The sequence below is a fragment of the Aspergillus puulaauensis genome, chromosome 1 (assembly GCF_016861865.1).
Source record: "Aspergillus puulaauensis MK2 DNA, chromosome 1, nearly complete sequence".
NCBI lineage: Eukaryota > Fungi > Ascomycota > Eurotiomycetes > Eurotiales > Aspergillaceae > Aspergillus > Aspergillus puulaauensis.
The window spans coordinates 4,807,396-4,823,167 of NC_054857.1; the positions used below are offsets into that span (position 1 = coordinate 4,807,396).

General features: G+C 52.0%; 7 protein-coding genes across 7 annotated transcripts; 2 read left to right on the forward strand and 5 right to left on the reverse strand.

Annotated features, from left to right (window-relative positions):
• Window positions 1-412: 412 nt before the first annotated feature.
• On the reverse strand, window positions 413-2,377 carry APUU_11899A (putative MFS sugar transporter; the record flags this gene model as incomplete). The annotated part of the gene is made up of 7 exons (XM_041698039.1): window positions 413-525; window positions 590-820; window positions 884-1,191; window positions 1,247-1,516; window positions 1,576-1,837; window positions 1,891-2,112; window positions 2,167-2,377. 7 exons carry the CDS (start codon window positions 2,375-2,377, stop codon window positions 413-415), a joined length of 1,617 nt encoding a protein of 538 aa, XP_041551265.1.
• A 608-nt stretch (window positions 2,378-2,985) lies between these two features.
• APUU_11900S (urease accessory protein UreG) lies at window positions 2,986-4,107 on the forward strand (the record flags this gene model as incomplete). The annotated part of the gene is made up of 3 exons (XM_041698042.1): window positions 2,986-3,356; window positions 3,410-3,508; window positions 3,567-4,107. 3 exons carry the CDS (start codon window positions 2,986-2,988, stop codon window positions 4,105-4,107), a joined length of 1,011 nt encoding a protein of 336 aa, XP_041551266.1.
• A 461-nt stretch (window positions 4,108-4,568) lies between these two features.
• Window positions 4,569-4,889, reverse strand: APUU_11901A (uncharacterized protein; the record flags this gene model as incomplete). Its single annotated transcript, XM_041698043.1, has 1 exon — window positions 4,569-4,889. One exon carries the CDS (start codon window positions 4,887-4,889, stop codon window positions 4,569-4,571), a length of 321 nt encoding a protein of 106 aa, XP_041551267.1.
• Window positions 4,890-6,201: 1,312 nt separating this feature from the next.
• Window positions 6,202-7,413, reverse strand: APUU_11902A (tyrosinase family protein; the record flags this gene model as incomplete). The annotated part of the gene is made up of 4 exons (XM_041698044.1): window positions 6,202-6,925; window positions 6,978-7,100; window positions 7,145-7,270; window positions 7,319-7,413. 4 exons carry the CDS (start codon window positions 7,411-7,413, stop codon window positions 6,202-6,204), a joined length of 1,068 nt encoding a protein of 355 aa, XP_041551268.1.
• A 1,486-nt stretch (window positions 7,414-8,899) lies between these two features.
• On the reverse strand, window positions 8,900-9,459 carry APUU_11903A (uncharacterized protein; the record flags this gene model as incomplete). The annotated part of the gene is made up of 4 exons (XM_041698045.1): window positions 8,900-9,011; window positions 9,102-9,146; window positions 9,237-9,310; window positions 9,385-9,459. 4 exons carry the CDS (start codon window positions 9,457-9,459, stop codon window positions 8,900-8,902), a joined length of 306 nt encoding a protein of 101 aa, XP_041551269.1.
• A 1,576-nt stretch (window positions 9,460-11,035) lies between these two features.
• On the reverse strand, window positions 11,036-13,040 carry APUU_11904A (flavin-containing monooxygenase; the record flags this gene model as incomplete). Its single annotated transcript, XM_041698046.1, has 7 exons — window positions 11,036-11,411; window positions 11,484-11,686; window positions 11,739-11,923; window positions 11,994-12,210; window positions 12,310-12,374; window positions 12,423-12,830; window positions 12,887-13,040. The coding sequence occupies 7 exons, from the start codon at window positions 13,038-13,040 to the stop codon at window positions 11,036-11,038; spliced, it is 1,608 nt and encodes a 535-aa protein (XP_041551270.1).
• Window positions 13,041-13,470: 430 nt separating this feature from the next.
• Window positions 13,471-15,608, forward strand: APUU_11905S (uncharacterized protein; the record flags this gene model as incomplete). The annotated part of the gene is made up of 3 exons (XM_041698047.1): window positions 13,471-13,983; window positions 14,122-14,795; window positions 14,840-15,608. The coding sequence occupies 3 exons, from the start codon at window positions 13,471-13,473 to the stop codon at window positions 15,606-15,608; spliced, it is 1,956 nt and encodes a 651-aa protein (XP_041551271.1).
• Between the last annotated feature and the right edge of the window lie 164 nt (window positions 15,609-15,772).

Sequence of the window (15,772 nt, forward strand, 5' to 3'; positions counted from 1 at the left end):
TCCGGGCGTGATGGAGCATCATGCATCATACAATTCGCCAGCAGAGCACAACTCTGAACACGGCATTGGCATGGACCCAAAAAGCAAGCTCGCGATAATGCAGGTTTTGCATCTTTCTGTGGGTGATCGGTGGGGGTGGATCTTGGGGTTTACGGTTGTTAAAACCGATTCCCCGGCCACTTATGGCGAGAGCCGACTACGTATACGGATACACAGTTTATCCAGGTTGAACCGAGATCGATTGCGGCTACTCTTGGAAATCGGGTGTTTTCTCTTCTTCAAAAGTGTGGGAAGTTATGGCTGCAATAACTGTCCTGCCTATCATTGAACTTATAGAATCATGCACATCACAAGTACTCATTGCATTGAACCAGCCAAGGAAAGACTAATAGGTAGTTAAGCAAAGCCCTAATTACACCTTCTCCTCGTGAATCTCAGTTGTCGCCGCTTTTTGCGGCTCCGGCTCGTCAATCTGCTTATGCACAACAGCAGCAACCGCGTTGGCCTTCTCCTGGCCCTCGAACACTGCACGCATATGTTAGCATTTGGCAACTAGTAGAAAGTAAAAAGGAAAAGAGTTTGAACTCACGGAAAGACAACTCTTCAAGCGTGCGACCCTGGGTCTCCGGGAAGAAGAAGTAGATGAATACAAGTTCAAATGCCAACAAGCAGCAGTAAAAGATCAACCATTTCCACGCGATGCGGTCGAGTCCAATGGGATTGACATAGGTGGCGAAGAAGGTCGCCCCGCGGCCAAAGAACTGGAACCATGAGAGGCCGCGGGACCGGCCGATGTAAGGGAATATTTCAACCAGGTATGCTGTGATGCGAGGTTAGCCGAAAGAACAGAGGCGTCAAGAGAGAACTAAGGGGCTGATCGTACTGTAGGTTAGAGCATTATAGCCTAAGTTATATGCCGGAGAGTACAGGAAGATAAACACAATGGTCGTAACGCCAGCGGCGCGGGCTCCTGTCTGGAGGAATCTTGCCATCGAGATGGTCCAGGAAGTGTACACGCATAGCATGGCACAGGCAGTGGTGAGGTACATTGTTCTACGCTTGAAGCGAGGTGAGGTCAGGGCGAGAACGGTTCCGGTGACAAAACCCCAGCAATTGATTCCAACGTTGATTTTCGACTTCACAACCGAGTCCGTGATGTTCACCATATCAAGCAAGTCACTCAGATAGTAGCTGTACTCATTAGCGACCACCTTCTTCATCCTTCTTTTAGTAGAAAGGTACTTACGAGATTAAAGTATTTCCAGACCATTGGGTGAATAAACCGAGAGCGGCAGTAATTAAGAGACGGCGGCGCATACCGGCGGTGCGGAACATATCCCCCCAAGTGTTTTTGGCGTCTTCCAGCTCGATCCTGATGGTTTTCTCGATCTGGGCGATTTCAGCCTTCACAATGACAGAATCACGATTGCCTTCGGCATGGTACTTGACGAGTATGTCGTGAGCCTCCTCTGTTCGGTCTTTGCTGATCAGGTAACGAGGACTCTCGGGAAGGAACCTAACAACAGATCCGTCCGTCAACGACATGATAAAGGCATAGAGGCAGAGAGTGCATACATCACAAACACTATCTGTACCATAGCTGGTGCAATCTGGAGTAGAGATGGAGTTCTCCAGGCCCAGTCCGTCTTGATATCCACAGTGCCCAAGCCGACGGAAGCGGCGACAATCGAACCGATAAAGTAGGACGAATTGAACAGCGAAGTGAGGAATGGTCGTTCTTTGGGGTACCCCAATTCACCGAGCAACGATGAACCCGCAACAATGCAGAAGGGGATGCCGAAACCGAGGATGATTCGTGCCATGCAATACATAGCAGCTGATACAGTTTAGCGTTGTACCCATTGCGATAAAGTTAATCACACCACATACTTCCATTGGAGAAGCCCTGGAGGAAAGCCCCCAGGAGACTAACTAGGGACCCGAACATAATGGTCCATCGGCGGCCGAATGTCTGGTTAACCCAGGGCACAAAGGGAAGCGCGAGGACAGCGCCGAGGGAATACGCGGCTGCAAGAAAGCCCTTTAGTTCACTAACGATTTCGTATTTCGGTAGACCGTCGTCCGTTAACTCGCCAGTGTCTTTGCCGAAATCTGCCACAGGTCAGCCAAGCGAAAAGAAATTAGCAAGTGCAGGGGGCTCCGAACATTTGTTCCAAGTATACACGATCTGGACAACGTTGATGATCTGAGAATCGAAGCCAGACGTGATTTCAATGCCCATGCAAGCCGGGAAGAGAATCAAATACAGACTCCTCAGGTTAGGCTTTTTGTACCATGGCGTGCGGTCTTCCCTGACCAATTTCTCCAAGACGGGCTCCGCGACATCCTCCTCGCGCTGCTTGCCCACGATGACCATGGCGGGTAGTTAAAAAAGGGGGACCTGGTCTTAAAGAAGTGTTCAAATGTTGAATAAAAGACCGACTCGCTTTCCGAGAAGAAGGGCTAGCATGCTGGGCGGTTCACTGAATTATATACCCGAGGGAGCTATACCGAACTGCCGTTTCAGCTACAGAATAGCAGCTGGAAAGAATGTGCATTGGTGCAACAATGTTTAGCCATGGTCGAATAGGAGGCCCAGACGGGTAAAATCCCCGTCCAAAACATGGCACGTTCGACGAGGCGCCAGACAGCCGGCTCCTCTCCTTGATGGATCCGGCAGCGTTGAAGCTTCCCCATGGGGTTGTGCTCTGGGTGCGAGCCAACCATTTCGAGCCAACCAGTGCCGGAATGTTGGCTAAGTCAGGGTCTAGAGTCGCAGGACCGCCACGAGCGGAACAAGCGAGGCCGATTGGGTTTAGATGCCCAGCTTTGTCGCGCGCGCGGAGGCTGGATAAAGCTGCAGTTTAGCCTAGGTCGGGGAGACACCCCGAGAAGGCCATGTGCTTCGAATTGCACAGACTTCGCATGGCAATTTTGGCATCAACACCACGGCGATATCGAAGTGATGGAATCCTTTGAATTGGGATGAGTCTTGAAGGAGGTCTGAAGGGAATCCACAGTGCTGGCCAGAGAGAAGCTGTGGTCGCCGAACGGACGCCGGACGTTCGCCGGAACGAGAAGCTGTCAGTCCAATGTCACCCGCCAGCCAAGCGGGGTGATCAGCAGCTCTCTCAACCCCTCACTGCACCACACCACACCTCGTCCATATTAATCGCTATTAAGGCACCCCAGCTGAGAATCATGGCGCACTCCCACTCGCACTCCCACGACAATATCGCCGACCATGGCCACTCGCACGAGATCCTCGACGGCCCGGGCTCGTACATCAACCGCGAACAGCCGCTGTACGAGGGCCGTGACTGGCGAGACCGGGCCTTCACAATTGGAATCGGAGGGTATGCTTTACTAAACGTACCGATTGAAGATGAGCCGAAGCTAACTGGAACAGCCCCGTCGGGTCAGGAAAGACGGCTCTCATGCTAGCTCTCTGCCGCGCCCTTCGCGAGGAATACAACATTGCGGCCGTCACAAACGACATCTTCACCCGGTGCGTTCTCCAGCCTTAAACCTTAAACCAATCCTGCTCAATTTCTAATACCAAACAGAGAAGACGCCGAGTTCCTCACCCGCAACAAAGCCCTCTCGCCCGAGCGCATCCGCGCCATTGAAACAGGCGGCTGCCCGCACGCCGCCGTCCGCGAAGACATCAGCGCCAACCTCCTCGCCCTGCAGAACCTCCACCGCCAGTTCCAAACAGACCTCCTCCTCATCGAGTCCGGCGGCGACAACCTTGCCGCAAACTACTCGCGCGAGCTCGCCGACTTCATCATCTACGTTATTGATGTCGCGGGCGGCGACAAGGTGCCCCGCAAGGGCGGGCCCGGTATTACAGGCTCCGACCTGCTGGTTGTGAACAAGATTGATCTTGCGGAGGCCGTGGGTGCGGATATCTCGGTGATGGAGCGGGATGCGGCGAAGATGCGCGAGGGCGGGCCTACGGTCTTTGCGGTTGTGAAGAGGGATGAGGGCGTTGACCATATAGCCAACCTGGTTCTCAGTGCGTGGAAGGCTAGCGGTGCATATGAGCTTAGTCTGCAGCGGTGGAAGAATGGGGGGCAGAGGGGATCTGGAAGTGTCGATGCTTAGGTATATGCTTTATTTACCTGTCATGTTAATGATAAAATATAAAACAAGGACCTGTTTAAAGTTCTAGTTCATGCATTCATTAGAAACACCGCGTCGAAATCCTTTACTATCTTCAGGTACACGTATTAAGGAGCAGATAATAACGAAATAGTAGCAGTTCAGGTTTCCATCCCATTCTTCCAAGGATTGGAGGAATGTTAAGTACATTCCATAATATTTGAGAATCAAGAAAGAGACTTGTATCGAACAATAACAAAAACCCAGGAATCCTCAATTTCTGTTTTATAACCACAACATAAGATCACATAACAGAGTTCCTCCACCTAACTGACAGACATGAATGATCTGCCTTACCTATGTAGCCCAGATGCCCTGGACATCGTCCTAACATAGCAATTAGCTCATATCATAACAAGTCAAGAGAGCCCACAGACAGGTACCTACTCATCCACTCATCCACTCTACTCAGTCCAGCATTTATAAGAAGCAATCGCCTTCCAGGCTCTCGTATCGCAGGCCTCTCCAGCCCTGCACTCGTAGGTATCGCCATCAAACGGGTTCCAGCAGCCATTGGTGTAGAACGTGCAGTGATCCCTTCCTGGCGGGGGCACTTCCACCCTGCATAGATTGGTGTTCAGGAAGCCGCTTACGGCGGCGCAGCTGGACCCGTCTGTGATGGTTTGCTTGTATTCGCCTTCGACGCATCCGTGCCATCTCACGATCGTGCCGGCGGTTGCGGCGGATATGAGGGCTAGGCTAGTGAGGGTGCTGAAAATCTTCATTTTGGTTGGTGGTGGGATAGGGTTGGTTGTCTTTGAGATGTTGTTTTGTGGTTTGTACTGTGAAGGATGGGGATGAGGTTAAGAGGAGGTATCTGGTGAGTGCAAGACCTCATATTTATAATATTCCATGCTCGTGTTTACCATGTTGATCATCTTTTGGAGACGTAGCAATTTGGAACAACTCTTGCTCGTATACAACTTGTTGATCCTGTCTTGGCGAGGTAGCAGTGTATAGTAATTAGAGGAATGCATGCTCGTATTTAAGCTGTTGATCCTCTCTTGGCAGAGTAGCAGCCTCACATCAGTGTACCTGATAGAAGGCTTAGAAGGCCACGCTCGTGTTCAGCCTGTTGATCTCCTCTCCGCGAGGGAACAGTCCTGGGTCCGGAGTGCTCCTATACTTGGAACACTCCACAACCCTCGTGTTTACTTGTTGATCTCATATTGGCAATGCAACATGAAGAGACTTTCAAGTGGAAACAAAGGCCTTTAATCATGCAATGATCGTCAAACTTATCGACGGTGTCCTCGCCTGCGTGGATCTTTCACTCCATCGGGATCACCATAGCCACAATGATCTGGAGAAGTCGGTCTCGGCATACGTGATGCCTGGAAGATACCACAGAGTCCTCCTGTGTACAGAGTCTTATTCGGAGCCTCATTTGTCTACTCCTTAGCCGCTGCTATCTCAGTGGCCGGGATCGGAAGTGAGACCATGACAGTCACAACCAATCCCCATTGAATGGTCACAGGCACAGAGAAAGGATTTCGGACCTGATTCCTAAAAAGGTAATGAATGGTTGAGTATGGAGTCGTGTCTTTTCTCGGGCAGTTGCCATTAATGTACCATATGCCGCGAGAAGACCCAGATGGCTGAGATTGAATTCGGCGGGTTGCAACATTCATGACTAGGTAGGCTATACAAGCCACTTGACTTTTATTTGAAACAGTTGTCTCAGACTCGGCTGCATGGTACATACGACCACAGTGGGGTGAAATAGGGCTCCCGTCCGCTCAGCCCTGATAAAACCGGAATTGCCAACGCGGTTCAAATGTAATGCCAGTGATACAGCACAGTACATGAAGATGGCAGGTATAACAATAGGCCACTGCATTAGTATTGCAGGAAGAATCCTATAAAATGTCCCAGACACGTACAGCGCAGAAGCACCACACCATCTCCAGACAGAAAGTAAAGGAGCGTAAGAAAAGAATATATATAACCAAAGAGCGACAATCGCACCCAAACAAACGAGCAGCAGCAACTCAAGCAAGAACAGCCCAAGCAACAGCCCAAGAACAACAACAGTCCCTACTCATCATACCGATAACAATACTCCGCAGCCTGCACATCCATCAACTCCCCAATCGTCCTGGGCCCATCCAACGGCCCAAACTCCACCACCGTATCCAGCGTCACAATCTCCGCCTCGGGCGGATTTCCATAGACAGCCGTCCCATTCAACACCTCCAGTCTCGAAACCCCATAACTTTCCGAGTCTCCCTCCCCAGAGCGCTGCCAAATACTCCAAAGCCGGTCAATCATCGCATGGTGCAACATGAAGCTCGGCTCCTGGGGCGACGTAAACACATCAGCCATAGTCGGTCCAACGGCATTATGGCCAGCCGCATGCGCCCCGAGTGCGCCGGTGCTCGGCTCCAGGATATCTAAGAACCCATCGATACCGGGAGCGGCGAGGATGGACTGGACGACGGAGGCGTTATTGTAGTGCTCGATTATCGCAGGCTGGAGATTACGCTGGAGACAGCGGGGGTTGTAGGCGTAGGCGGTTTCTGGGAGGGCGGCGTGGGCGTAGGCTTGTTGCCGCGAGAAGGGGCCCATGTTTACGGGCCAGGCTTTGAAGGGGCCGTCGAGGACGCAGCCGCCGCCGTGGCCGGAGGGGGGGAGGGATTCGATGGGGTGTTGCTCGGAGGCGTTGTATGCGCCGTCACCGGAGAGGGAGGTGTTGGGGCCTTGGGTTGTGTCGAAGAGGGGGTTGGTGGTGAAGTTGGTGTTTTGGGTCCAGTCCCAGTAGCTGGGCTCAGTTAGTACAGTGTATATATATATATAATTTCAGGGGGACATACGGCACAGTGCCGTTGTACCCGCATTGCTCGCGCAGAGTCGTTTCCCACAGGTGGATGTAGTGGCGGTGCCAGGGGAGGAAGACGGCGTTGCGGTGGATGACCGTGGTATAGTTGATGTGTGTTCTATCTCTTAGTTGTGCTTCGCTATAAAGTAGGATGGGACTAACGCCACAAAGTCATCCAGATGGTCCTTGACCCCGGGGAACTGGTCGCTTGGAAGGACAGAGGGGATATCGCGCAGACACCAGAGGGCGTCGATATAGTTGAGGCGCTCCTCGTCGGAAAGAGCGCTCCTGTATCTGGTCAACGACATAATCACTCAGAATAGTCAAATAACGTACCATTCTTTCCGGATAAGGGCCGCCTCAGAGGTACATTCCTGTGCTGTGGCCATTACGGCGGCACCAAGGGCTGCAAGAAAATAGAGAAGCTGCATGGTCGAAGAAGAAATAAATTTCACCAAGCTATACGGCTAACGAAGGACAGAGAATTGAAAGCAAGAAAGCAAGAGACTAACAATAGCGAATGACTGATATGAATGCTGAATATGGCCTACAGCCAGGCGGTTGGCTTAATATATAGAAGCCCTAACAACTCAACATCGCGAAGTACTTTGGTGATACTTTGATTCTATAATAGGACAGCATCCTTGCAAACCACTAACAAACCTAAAGTGAACAAGAATCTCTTCGAATGCGCCATGGATGCGATGATCCCCAATTAGTGTGCTACATCGGAAATCGTCAGGCCCCCCATATGTATACTGGCAGTCTGGCCCCCATCACGCTTTGCTCTGCACACCGAGCCGGCCATGTTCACTTGGCCAATAGGAATATACCCCTGAGTTGTTCCTGAGTCGTCCAGACGCGTGGATGTTTGAGATGACGAGTATCAAGATAAGGTCTGGCCCGATGAACCATTCTTAGCACAAGTAGTAAGTACTGGCGGATGATCCATGAGCTTGATATTCACTGTCTGCTTGGCGATCAAAAATAATAATAGAAGTAATAATAGAAGTAATAGAAGCTTCGGTTCCATCTACTTAGTTCAGTTCATTACAGCCAACTGCCTGCATCTAGAGATATCCAAGTTGATTAACATGATCTAACCATTAGCATGTCTTGTAGAGTATTAAGGCAAGACTTTGCGAGGGTACCTCCACACTGCTATGATAACTACTGATCGAAACCATGTAATCAGCATGTCTACCCCAGAATAGCAACCTGTACGGCTGCAAGGCGCACCTATCACAAGACCGTCTCGGACAATGCCGAACCAGCCCTAACCCACCCACCGCGCGGCGAGAAATCAAGAGTCAAGTAAGCTGCAAATCAGGAACCGCTGGAGGATGGCTTGAGTCGGAAAAAAAGAAAAAAAGAAAGTCAAATCCTTGGATCGTCGCGACGGCCAAGGCGTCGCGGAGGTCGGGAGGCCGATGTCCGATTGTACTCCATATTGAAGGAACGGGGCTGTGTATGGAGAAGTGAGGATCTATGAATAGTGCACTATCTTTACTTCACTTCGCTGCCTGGTCTACAGTGGTTGTCAACGAGTCATGATGGGGTTATGTCAGGCATAAACTTTGGCCTCGATGGCCTGGTTGTTAGGGTTGGCAAACCTCCAGACAAGTCGTCACTCTACTACCATTAAGAGTACACAACGGCATTGTTCATCAGCAAGAACAGAGGCTGGAAGGTATATTATTTCGGAAACCCCACGTCTATATTCAAATCTGTTCTACTATTTTAAACACACCGAATCCCTCAATACGTAAAGTACAACACGACTCAACCCGACAGTGACAGCAGCAGCGGCAAAAGCGATATCACGAATAAAGCTCGCAGGGACAAACAGGAGCATTACTACTCCCATCGTAATCCCCCTATTCCTACACCACCTAAGGTACTGTAGAAACCGCAAGTTTAGAACAAATCCGGCTCCTCACACAACACGCTCCCAACCCGAACAGGCGCCTCGTCGCTCGTGTGCTGGCCTGGCTGAAGGGCGACGGTGGTGCCGGTGCACATTCGGCCTCTGCATGATTATATCGTTCGTTAGCATGTTTCCTCTTCTCTTCTCGTCTTTCCAAGGTTTCCGGTCCGGGTAGGTAGAATCGGCACTCACGTGAAAACGCGACACTTCTTCGTAATGTGCACCGTGTGGACCTCGCTGTTGCAGAGATCTTGTTAGTTGTTGCTTTTCTTATATGGACCTCGACCTCAAACTAGTGAAGGCTCAGATAGGAAGGGAGAGACGCACTCCTGGCCGATATCGTGGCAGTCATCCAATGGGACAACGATCGCGTGGCTATCGTCTGCTGTTTCTAGACCGACCTGCCAGAGATTATGTTAGTTGAGTTCGAGGTTTGAGAGATGGTGAGTTTCTGTTGAGACGATCAAAAACTCACCGTTGTCATTTTCGCCGCTGAGGAGGAGACGAGGGCGAGGAGGGCGAGGAGGGAGAAATTTGTCGTGACGCGCATCGTGATTTTCCGTAAGTTTGTTGATTAATTGAGGGTGGATTGTGTATTACCGGGACTGAATCGACATTTATCTCAGAAAAGGGATGAATGAAGTCGCGAAGTTGAGGCTGGTGAGAGGACAGGTCCTCAGGCTGGTGGTTGGCATCCCTTGCGTCGGACATTCCGTTCCTGAGGAAACATGGGTTGGGAGAATTAAGATCTTGTTTTATTGTCTGTAGTTAAATTCTTCTTTTAGTCTAGAGTGTATTTGTTGAATGTTGATTCGGTTGTTCTCGAGTCTGAGATGTAGCAGTGTATAGGGTTAACCTTGAATACCCTCACTCCTAACAAAGCCAAACAAAGTCAAAACAATTCCCCTACCAAATACCTCTTGAAATATTAACGTAATACTGGAATAGAGAATATACTATAACCCAGGCGGACTACTAGCTACCTACTTCCCCATGGTAGACAGCGGACGCTACCTATATTGCCTGCAGCCAGCACAGCCTTGCCAAACAGACCGTTGAAACAACGTTCTCACCTCGAGGCCAAGACAGGCTAGACAGCCGTATACTCATAGCCGACCGGACTATCATGTGAAGTACGTATTCGCCACGAAACGGCCGGCAAAGAACAATGTCCTCAATCCTATGCATGACATAAAGTAACTCAACTTCAACACATGCAGACATTCTAACACCGTCCCATTAACTACCTACCAGTTGCGTATCCGTACAGATGCATATGCATCCATGTCTCGACTCGGGTCCTCAATCAGCCAGTTGTTAATCAATAATCAATAATCATCAAACCATAATCCAAACCCCGGCCACCAGACACCGGACACCGGACACCTCGGAGTCGAAGTCGAAGTCGGGGCACACCTCATGCACCATCTCATCATACCATAACCCCCGCGGACTCCGTCTGGCATGGCCGTCTGCAATATATGAACCATGCAGGTACCGGCAAGAACTAGAGCGCGACTAGAGTGCTAGGTGCATCAGAGTGTCTGCGCCGGTGCCGTGCACGCGGGTGGTGCAACGCGGATGGTGTCAGTCCAGTTCGGGTGGTGGCAAGCCGGAAAGTGACCCCATATGCATACTGCATACTGCATGAGTATGAGTATGACTTCATCCGGGGACGGGAGGAGCGAGATGCATGCTAAGGGCGAGTGGTGGTGCGGGAGAGCTCGAATGGGAGGTGTCCCGGGGTTGTGGATGGGCCGTTGGCCCGTTACTCCCGTTGGGTTGTTGGTTGGTGTGTATGCACTGCAGACCGTTGTCTAGTCTGAGGTGGTGTGGGTTTCAAGACTAAGTCAAGAGGCGAGGTTGTTGGATGGCTCCCTGCATTATTTGGTGTATTATGGTCTGGGTAGGATGGAGGCAGAACAGAATAGAGTACTTGGTATAAAGCGATAAATCGACCATTAGATTAAGCATAAAATGAAATAAAATGAAATAAAAACAAAAAACAATGCGGGGGGGAGTATCTGAATTCGAAAGCCAAAGCCGAACAACGCCGGCAAACCAAGAGAAAACCAAGCAGAAACATTTAACCGACAAAAACAATTCAAAGACAAAAAGTGGAGTGATCAGCAATAATCGTGGCACATCCCAGAGCGGACGGACTCGTCCATGCGACACCTGCAGCGCTGCAGCAGCGACTTCTCCGGTCGCAAACCGGCGTCACTTGCGTCGCTTGGAGAGCGGGCGTCATACGACCAGTCGGCCAGCCCCGCCCAGTGCGTCGAGTACCACATCTGCAGCGAGCTCCAGGGGTAGATGAACCAGTTGCGGCCTGTTTTGGCGTCGTTGAAGTATGTCCCGCACGAGTCGGTAAAGACGGTCTTGTCGATGGCAGAGTGCAGCAGCTCGTTGTAGCGGCGCTCGCTGTCGTGCTTCGGTTCCACGGCGGAGGCGCGGCCTTCCAGGATGGGCCGGATGACCCGAAGGATCAGGTGTGTATAACTGGTCAAGTAAGCCGTCAGTAATCAGTACGGAGTATACTATTTTATCATATGAAAGGGGGGGGGGGGGAACCTTTCAATGGCAAACAGCGTGGAGGTGTGGGCGCGGCCGCAGTTGGGCCCGAGGATATAGAAGAAGTTGGGAAACTCATTCATGGCGACGCTCTGGAAGGCCTCGATGTAGCCAAAGTCGGCCCAGTGCTGGGCCCTGCTGCGACCAGCTCGCCCGCGCACGTCGACGTCCCAGTGGGTCAGCGAGAAGCCCGTTGCCAACACCTGCAGGAGGTCAGTCTGGGTAACACTCTAGTACCAAGTGGGCAGGACTGACAATGGCATCGGCCGGATAGCTTCGCCCAGACCGAGTCAGGACGCAGGACTCGCCAATGCGAACGATCGGGTCGGCCGTGAGCTGCAGCTTGTCGTTCTGGAGACACGGGATGTACTTGGCCTTGTCGAACACCCTGCGCTTGCAGCCAATTTGGTACTCGGGCACAAGGAGCGGCCAGTATTTTTCTGTCACCGTTAGTCGGTGGGTCTGTGGCCAAAGCAACTCGCTACTCTAGCAAGTTAGCAAGCAACTAACCTGGCGCCGATCCTGTCATGTATTCCTTGCTCTGGGTCGCGGCCACCAGCCGGCTGCGCGACCCCTGCTCGCCGCGCCCAATCATGGCCATGGCGGATTCCAGGTAGACGAAGAGCACGAAGCGGAACAGCAGCAGACAGCCGGGCAGCCAGCGGAAGACGGCCCTCCAGAAGGCGCTGATGTCGAAGTTGTCGTTGGGGACGTAGTACTGTGGGGTCTGGTTAGGGCTGGTTAGCACAATGGCATTGTCTTCGAATTCCTCAAATTGGAATGAAGTGGAGAACTGTCACTCAACTGTCAGTCAAGCAAGACTTACTCGGATGAACTGGGTGATCGTCTTGGTTTCGTGGATGACCGCGGGGATCACCTGCGCCGCGGATGCTGCATCAGTCAGCAAGTGAGTAAATAATAAATAGAATAAAAAAATACCTCCGTTCCCGACAACAACAACGTCCTTCCCCCGGAGCGAAAGATCATCTCGCCAACGGGCTGTGTGGACGATCTCGCCACGGAACGAATCCACACCCGGCAGATCGAAGGAGTTGGGATGCACCAGCGCTCCCACGGCCGAGATCAGGATCTTGCACTCGTGCTGGAACACCGTGCCACTGACCAAATCCCGCATCCGCACTCTCCACGTCTGCCGGTCTTCCTGCCATTCCGCGCCCTCCCACTCCGTCTGGCTCGCGACGTGCTGCAGCACCCGGTACCGGTGCGCGACCTCGAGGAAGTAGTCGAGCACCTCTGCCTGACTCGGGCACAGCTTGGAGAAGCCCGGATGGGGCGCGAACGAGAGACTGTACAGTGCTGCTGGGATGTCGACCGCACAGCCGGGGTCTGCCGTTATTAGTCAAATTCCTGCAGCAGCGCAGCCACTGGAAAGAAAGAAATACATTTGTTTGCTGACCAGGTCCCTCCGACCTCCTTGGACCGCTCGTAAATCGTATAGTCGAACTCGCCGAATTTGTCCTGCAGCTGGCAGGCCATGGTCAGGCCCGAGAAGCCGGCGCCAATGATGACCACCTTGCTGTACTTGGTTTTGGACATGTCAATTGTCAATTGGGTAAACAAAAAGATAACAAGATAAAAAGTAAAGAAAACGGGACTTAGTTGACGTTATATAATGGCAGCTAGTCTGCGTATACCCCAAGAGTCAAGAGTCAATAAAGTTACGGTAGTGGTCAGGGCGTCGGCAGGATTCGCATTGAGTCAGTGAAACTGGAACAGTGGAAACAGAACCGGACAGGCCGTTTCATTTCCAAACTACGGTGAATCCAACATGAGCTGGCCGTTGGGACCCGGGACTGTGGGATCCTGAGAAATTACGAATGGCGATGGATCGACTGGAACTTTAGTGCAACCGACTAAGTGTACGGACTATGGAGTAAGTCGTGTACGGAGTCAGTGTACGAAGTGTAACGGTAAGAAACAGAACTAACGGCCCCTGCCCCACTATCCTGACCAGTACTTATATTGTATGTATATCTCCTTCGATTACCAGTTCCCCGTCAGTCGAGATACCATGAATGCAATCCTCGCCCTCGGCTGTGCCCAGACGGCCATCCGGCTCGGCCTCTCGTCTCTAACTCTGACCCTGGCTCTGACTCTGGCTCTGCTCGCTCTGCCCGTCTGGCTGCTGTACATCTGCTGCTCGCGCTCGCTGCACCCCCACCAATGCAACTCGAGGCAGATCTTCCTCGGCCAGCCTCGCCTGCTGCCCACTCAGGTCTCGCACACCCGCCTCGGGACCGGCCGCTACAACTACGCGGTCCCTCACTTCCTGGTGGGCACGCCCGTTGGCCTGCAGGGCCATGTCGGCAGGGTTCTGTCCGTCGACGAGCCCGAGTCCCGAACCCAGACTGCCGGGCTCATGCAGTATCTCAGCCCAAACCTGGCGTCGTGGTTCACCGTTCATGCACACCACCACCTGCACAAGGGCAACGACGCGCGCGGGCTCCAGGGAAAGCTGCACGATTTCCTTGTGTCACAGGTCGGTCCTATCCTGTTCCTGCTCCAGTTTCTCATTCCTGTTGCAGCTCCACCGCTCCACTTGCTCCTGCAGCTGCCCTAATCCAGACTCTTGTCTCGGGCCTAGTCTGGCCATGACAGTTCGCGCTGACTTTCCCAGGGCCTCTCTCCCAGCGAATGGCCCTATGCCTATTTGATCACCATGCCCCAGTTCCTCGGGTACCAGAGGAACCTTGTCTGCGTCTGGTATCTCTACTCGGCTGAGCGCGAGCTGACCGCGATGATCATGGAGGTCAACAACTACTGGGGCCAGAGGAAGATTGCCTTTAGCCGTTTGACTGGCGAGACTCTGTCTGCACCCTCTGCATCATCGTCTGCATCACCGTCTGAAATCTCTGAAATCCATTCCCACTCGCAGTCGTGCTTCTACCACTCCAACCCCCGCCACGCCTTCTACCGCGGCACCTGGGACAAGGACATGTTCATCTCCCCCTTTGAGAAAGTCGAAGGATCCATCGCCCTCCGGTTCTCGGACCCTCTAGCCCCCAATACGCCTCTCCACATCACAATCACCCTGCTTTCGCCATCAGGGAAGCCCCGCCTGATTGGCCGTGTCTTCTGCCCGGACGACGGTGACCACGATCCTCTCGACCCACTGGCCGCCTCGTACTGGAGCATCCTCCGCTTCCTGCCATACTGGACGGGTGTGCTGGTCGTTACTGAACTGCTTATCATTGCGGCGGCGCTGTGGATCCGCTCAAAGGGTGCGCCGATATTCTCGATGCCTGAAGTCCGGCCGAATAACAACCCGCGCGATGAAACTGATATTGAACGGTTTGTCTATATCCCTATAACAAGTATTCAACTAACATTAGCAGAAACCTCGAGGCCGCATTTCGGGCATACCTCAAACACCTCGTCGAGTCATCCCAATCACCATTGACAGTCAACTACATCCCGTCCAAATCTCACGTCCTCGAACCAGAAACTTTCACAAGCCCTACAAAGGATGCCAACAATACTGCCCTAACAATCCAAGTCCTGACACCAAGCTTCTACACCTCTTTCCCTCTCTACACAAACCCATTGACAGCATTCACGGCTGAATCCAGACCATCTCCTCTGCCATCTGATCCCTCTTCCCGCCGTCTATACGTCTCAGATCCTGAGTTCTTTATCTCTTCACTCAACATTAACCACCTTCATGAAAACTCTATGAAACAAACAAACACGCAGTCATTCAACCTCAAAACGAGACTATGCCACTCCCTAATTCCCCGTCTCCGTCAAACCACCCCACACCCTTCAAAAGAAAATGAAGAATACTTCCTCGACACATTCATCCTCACCCAACCCAACACCAACACCAACACCAAACTCTCATCCAGTCCCAGTCCCTCTCTCCAAGAATCATACATAACATCCCTCTGCACGCACCTCCTATCCACGAAATTCGCCTTCGGGCTGCACCAGCTGTGGTCCTTTTACGTGGCCGTGGTCTGGTTCGTCGTATTCCAGGCCGGATTGTCGGTATTCTTTTTCCGGTTCTTGCAGGGTGTGTCTGGGGTTGGTGCTGCTGGGGATGCGGTGCTTGCTGTCGGGTGTCATTGTGTTGTTTTGGGTGTGTTGGGGTGGGTTTGGGGGTAGATTACTTACCTATAAATCTATAGAGGGGGGTTTGTATATGGATTTATATATAATGATGAGATGAGTGATGATATGATAATTGATTTCTTAAATAGGTGCAGTCTCCGGTATCTATTGTTATATTGTACATCTCATCCACGTACTCATGTTGTAAGATACAAAGT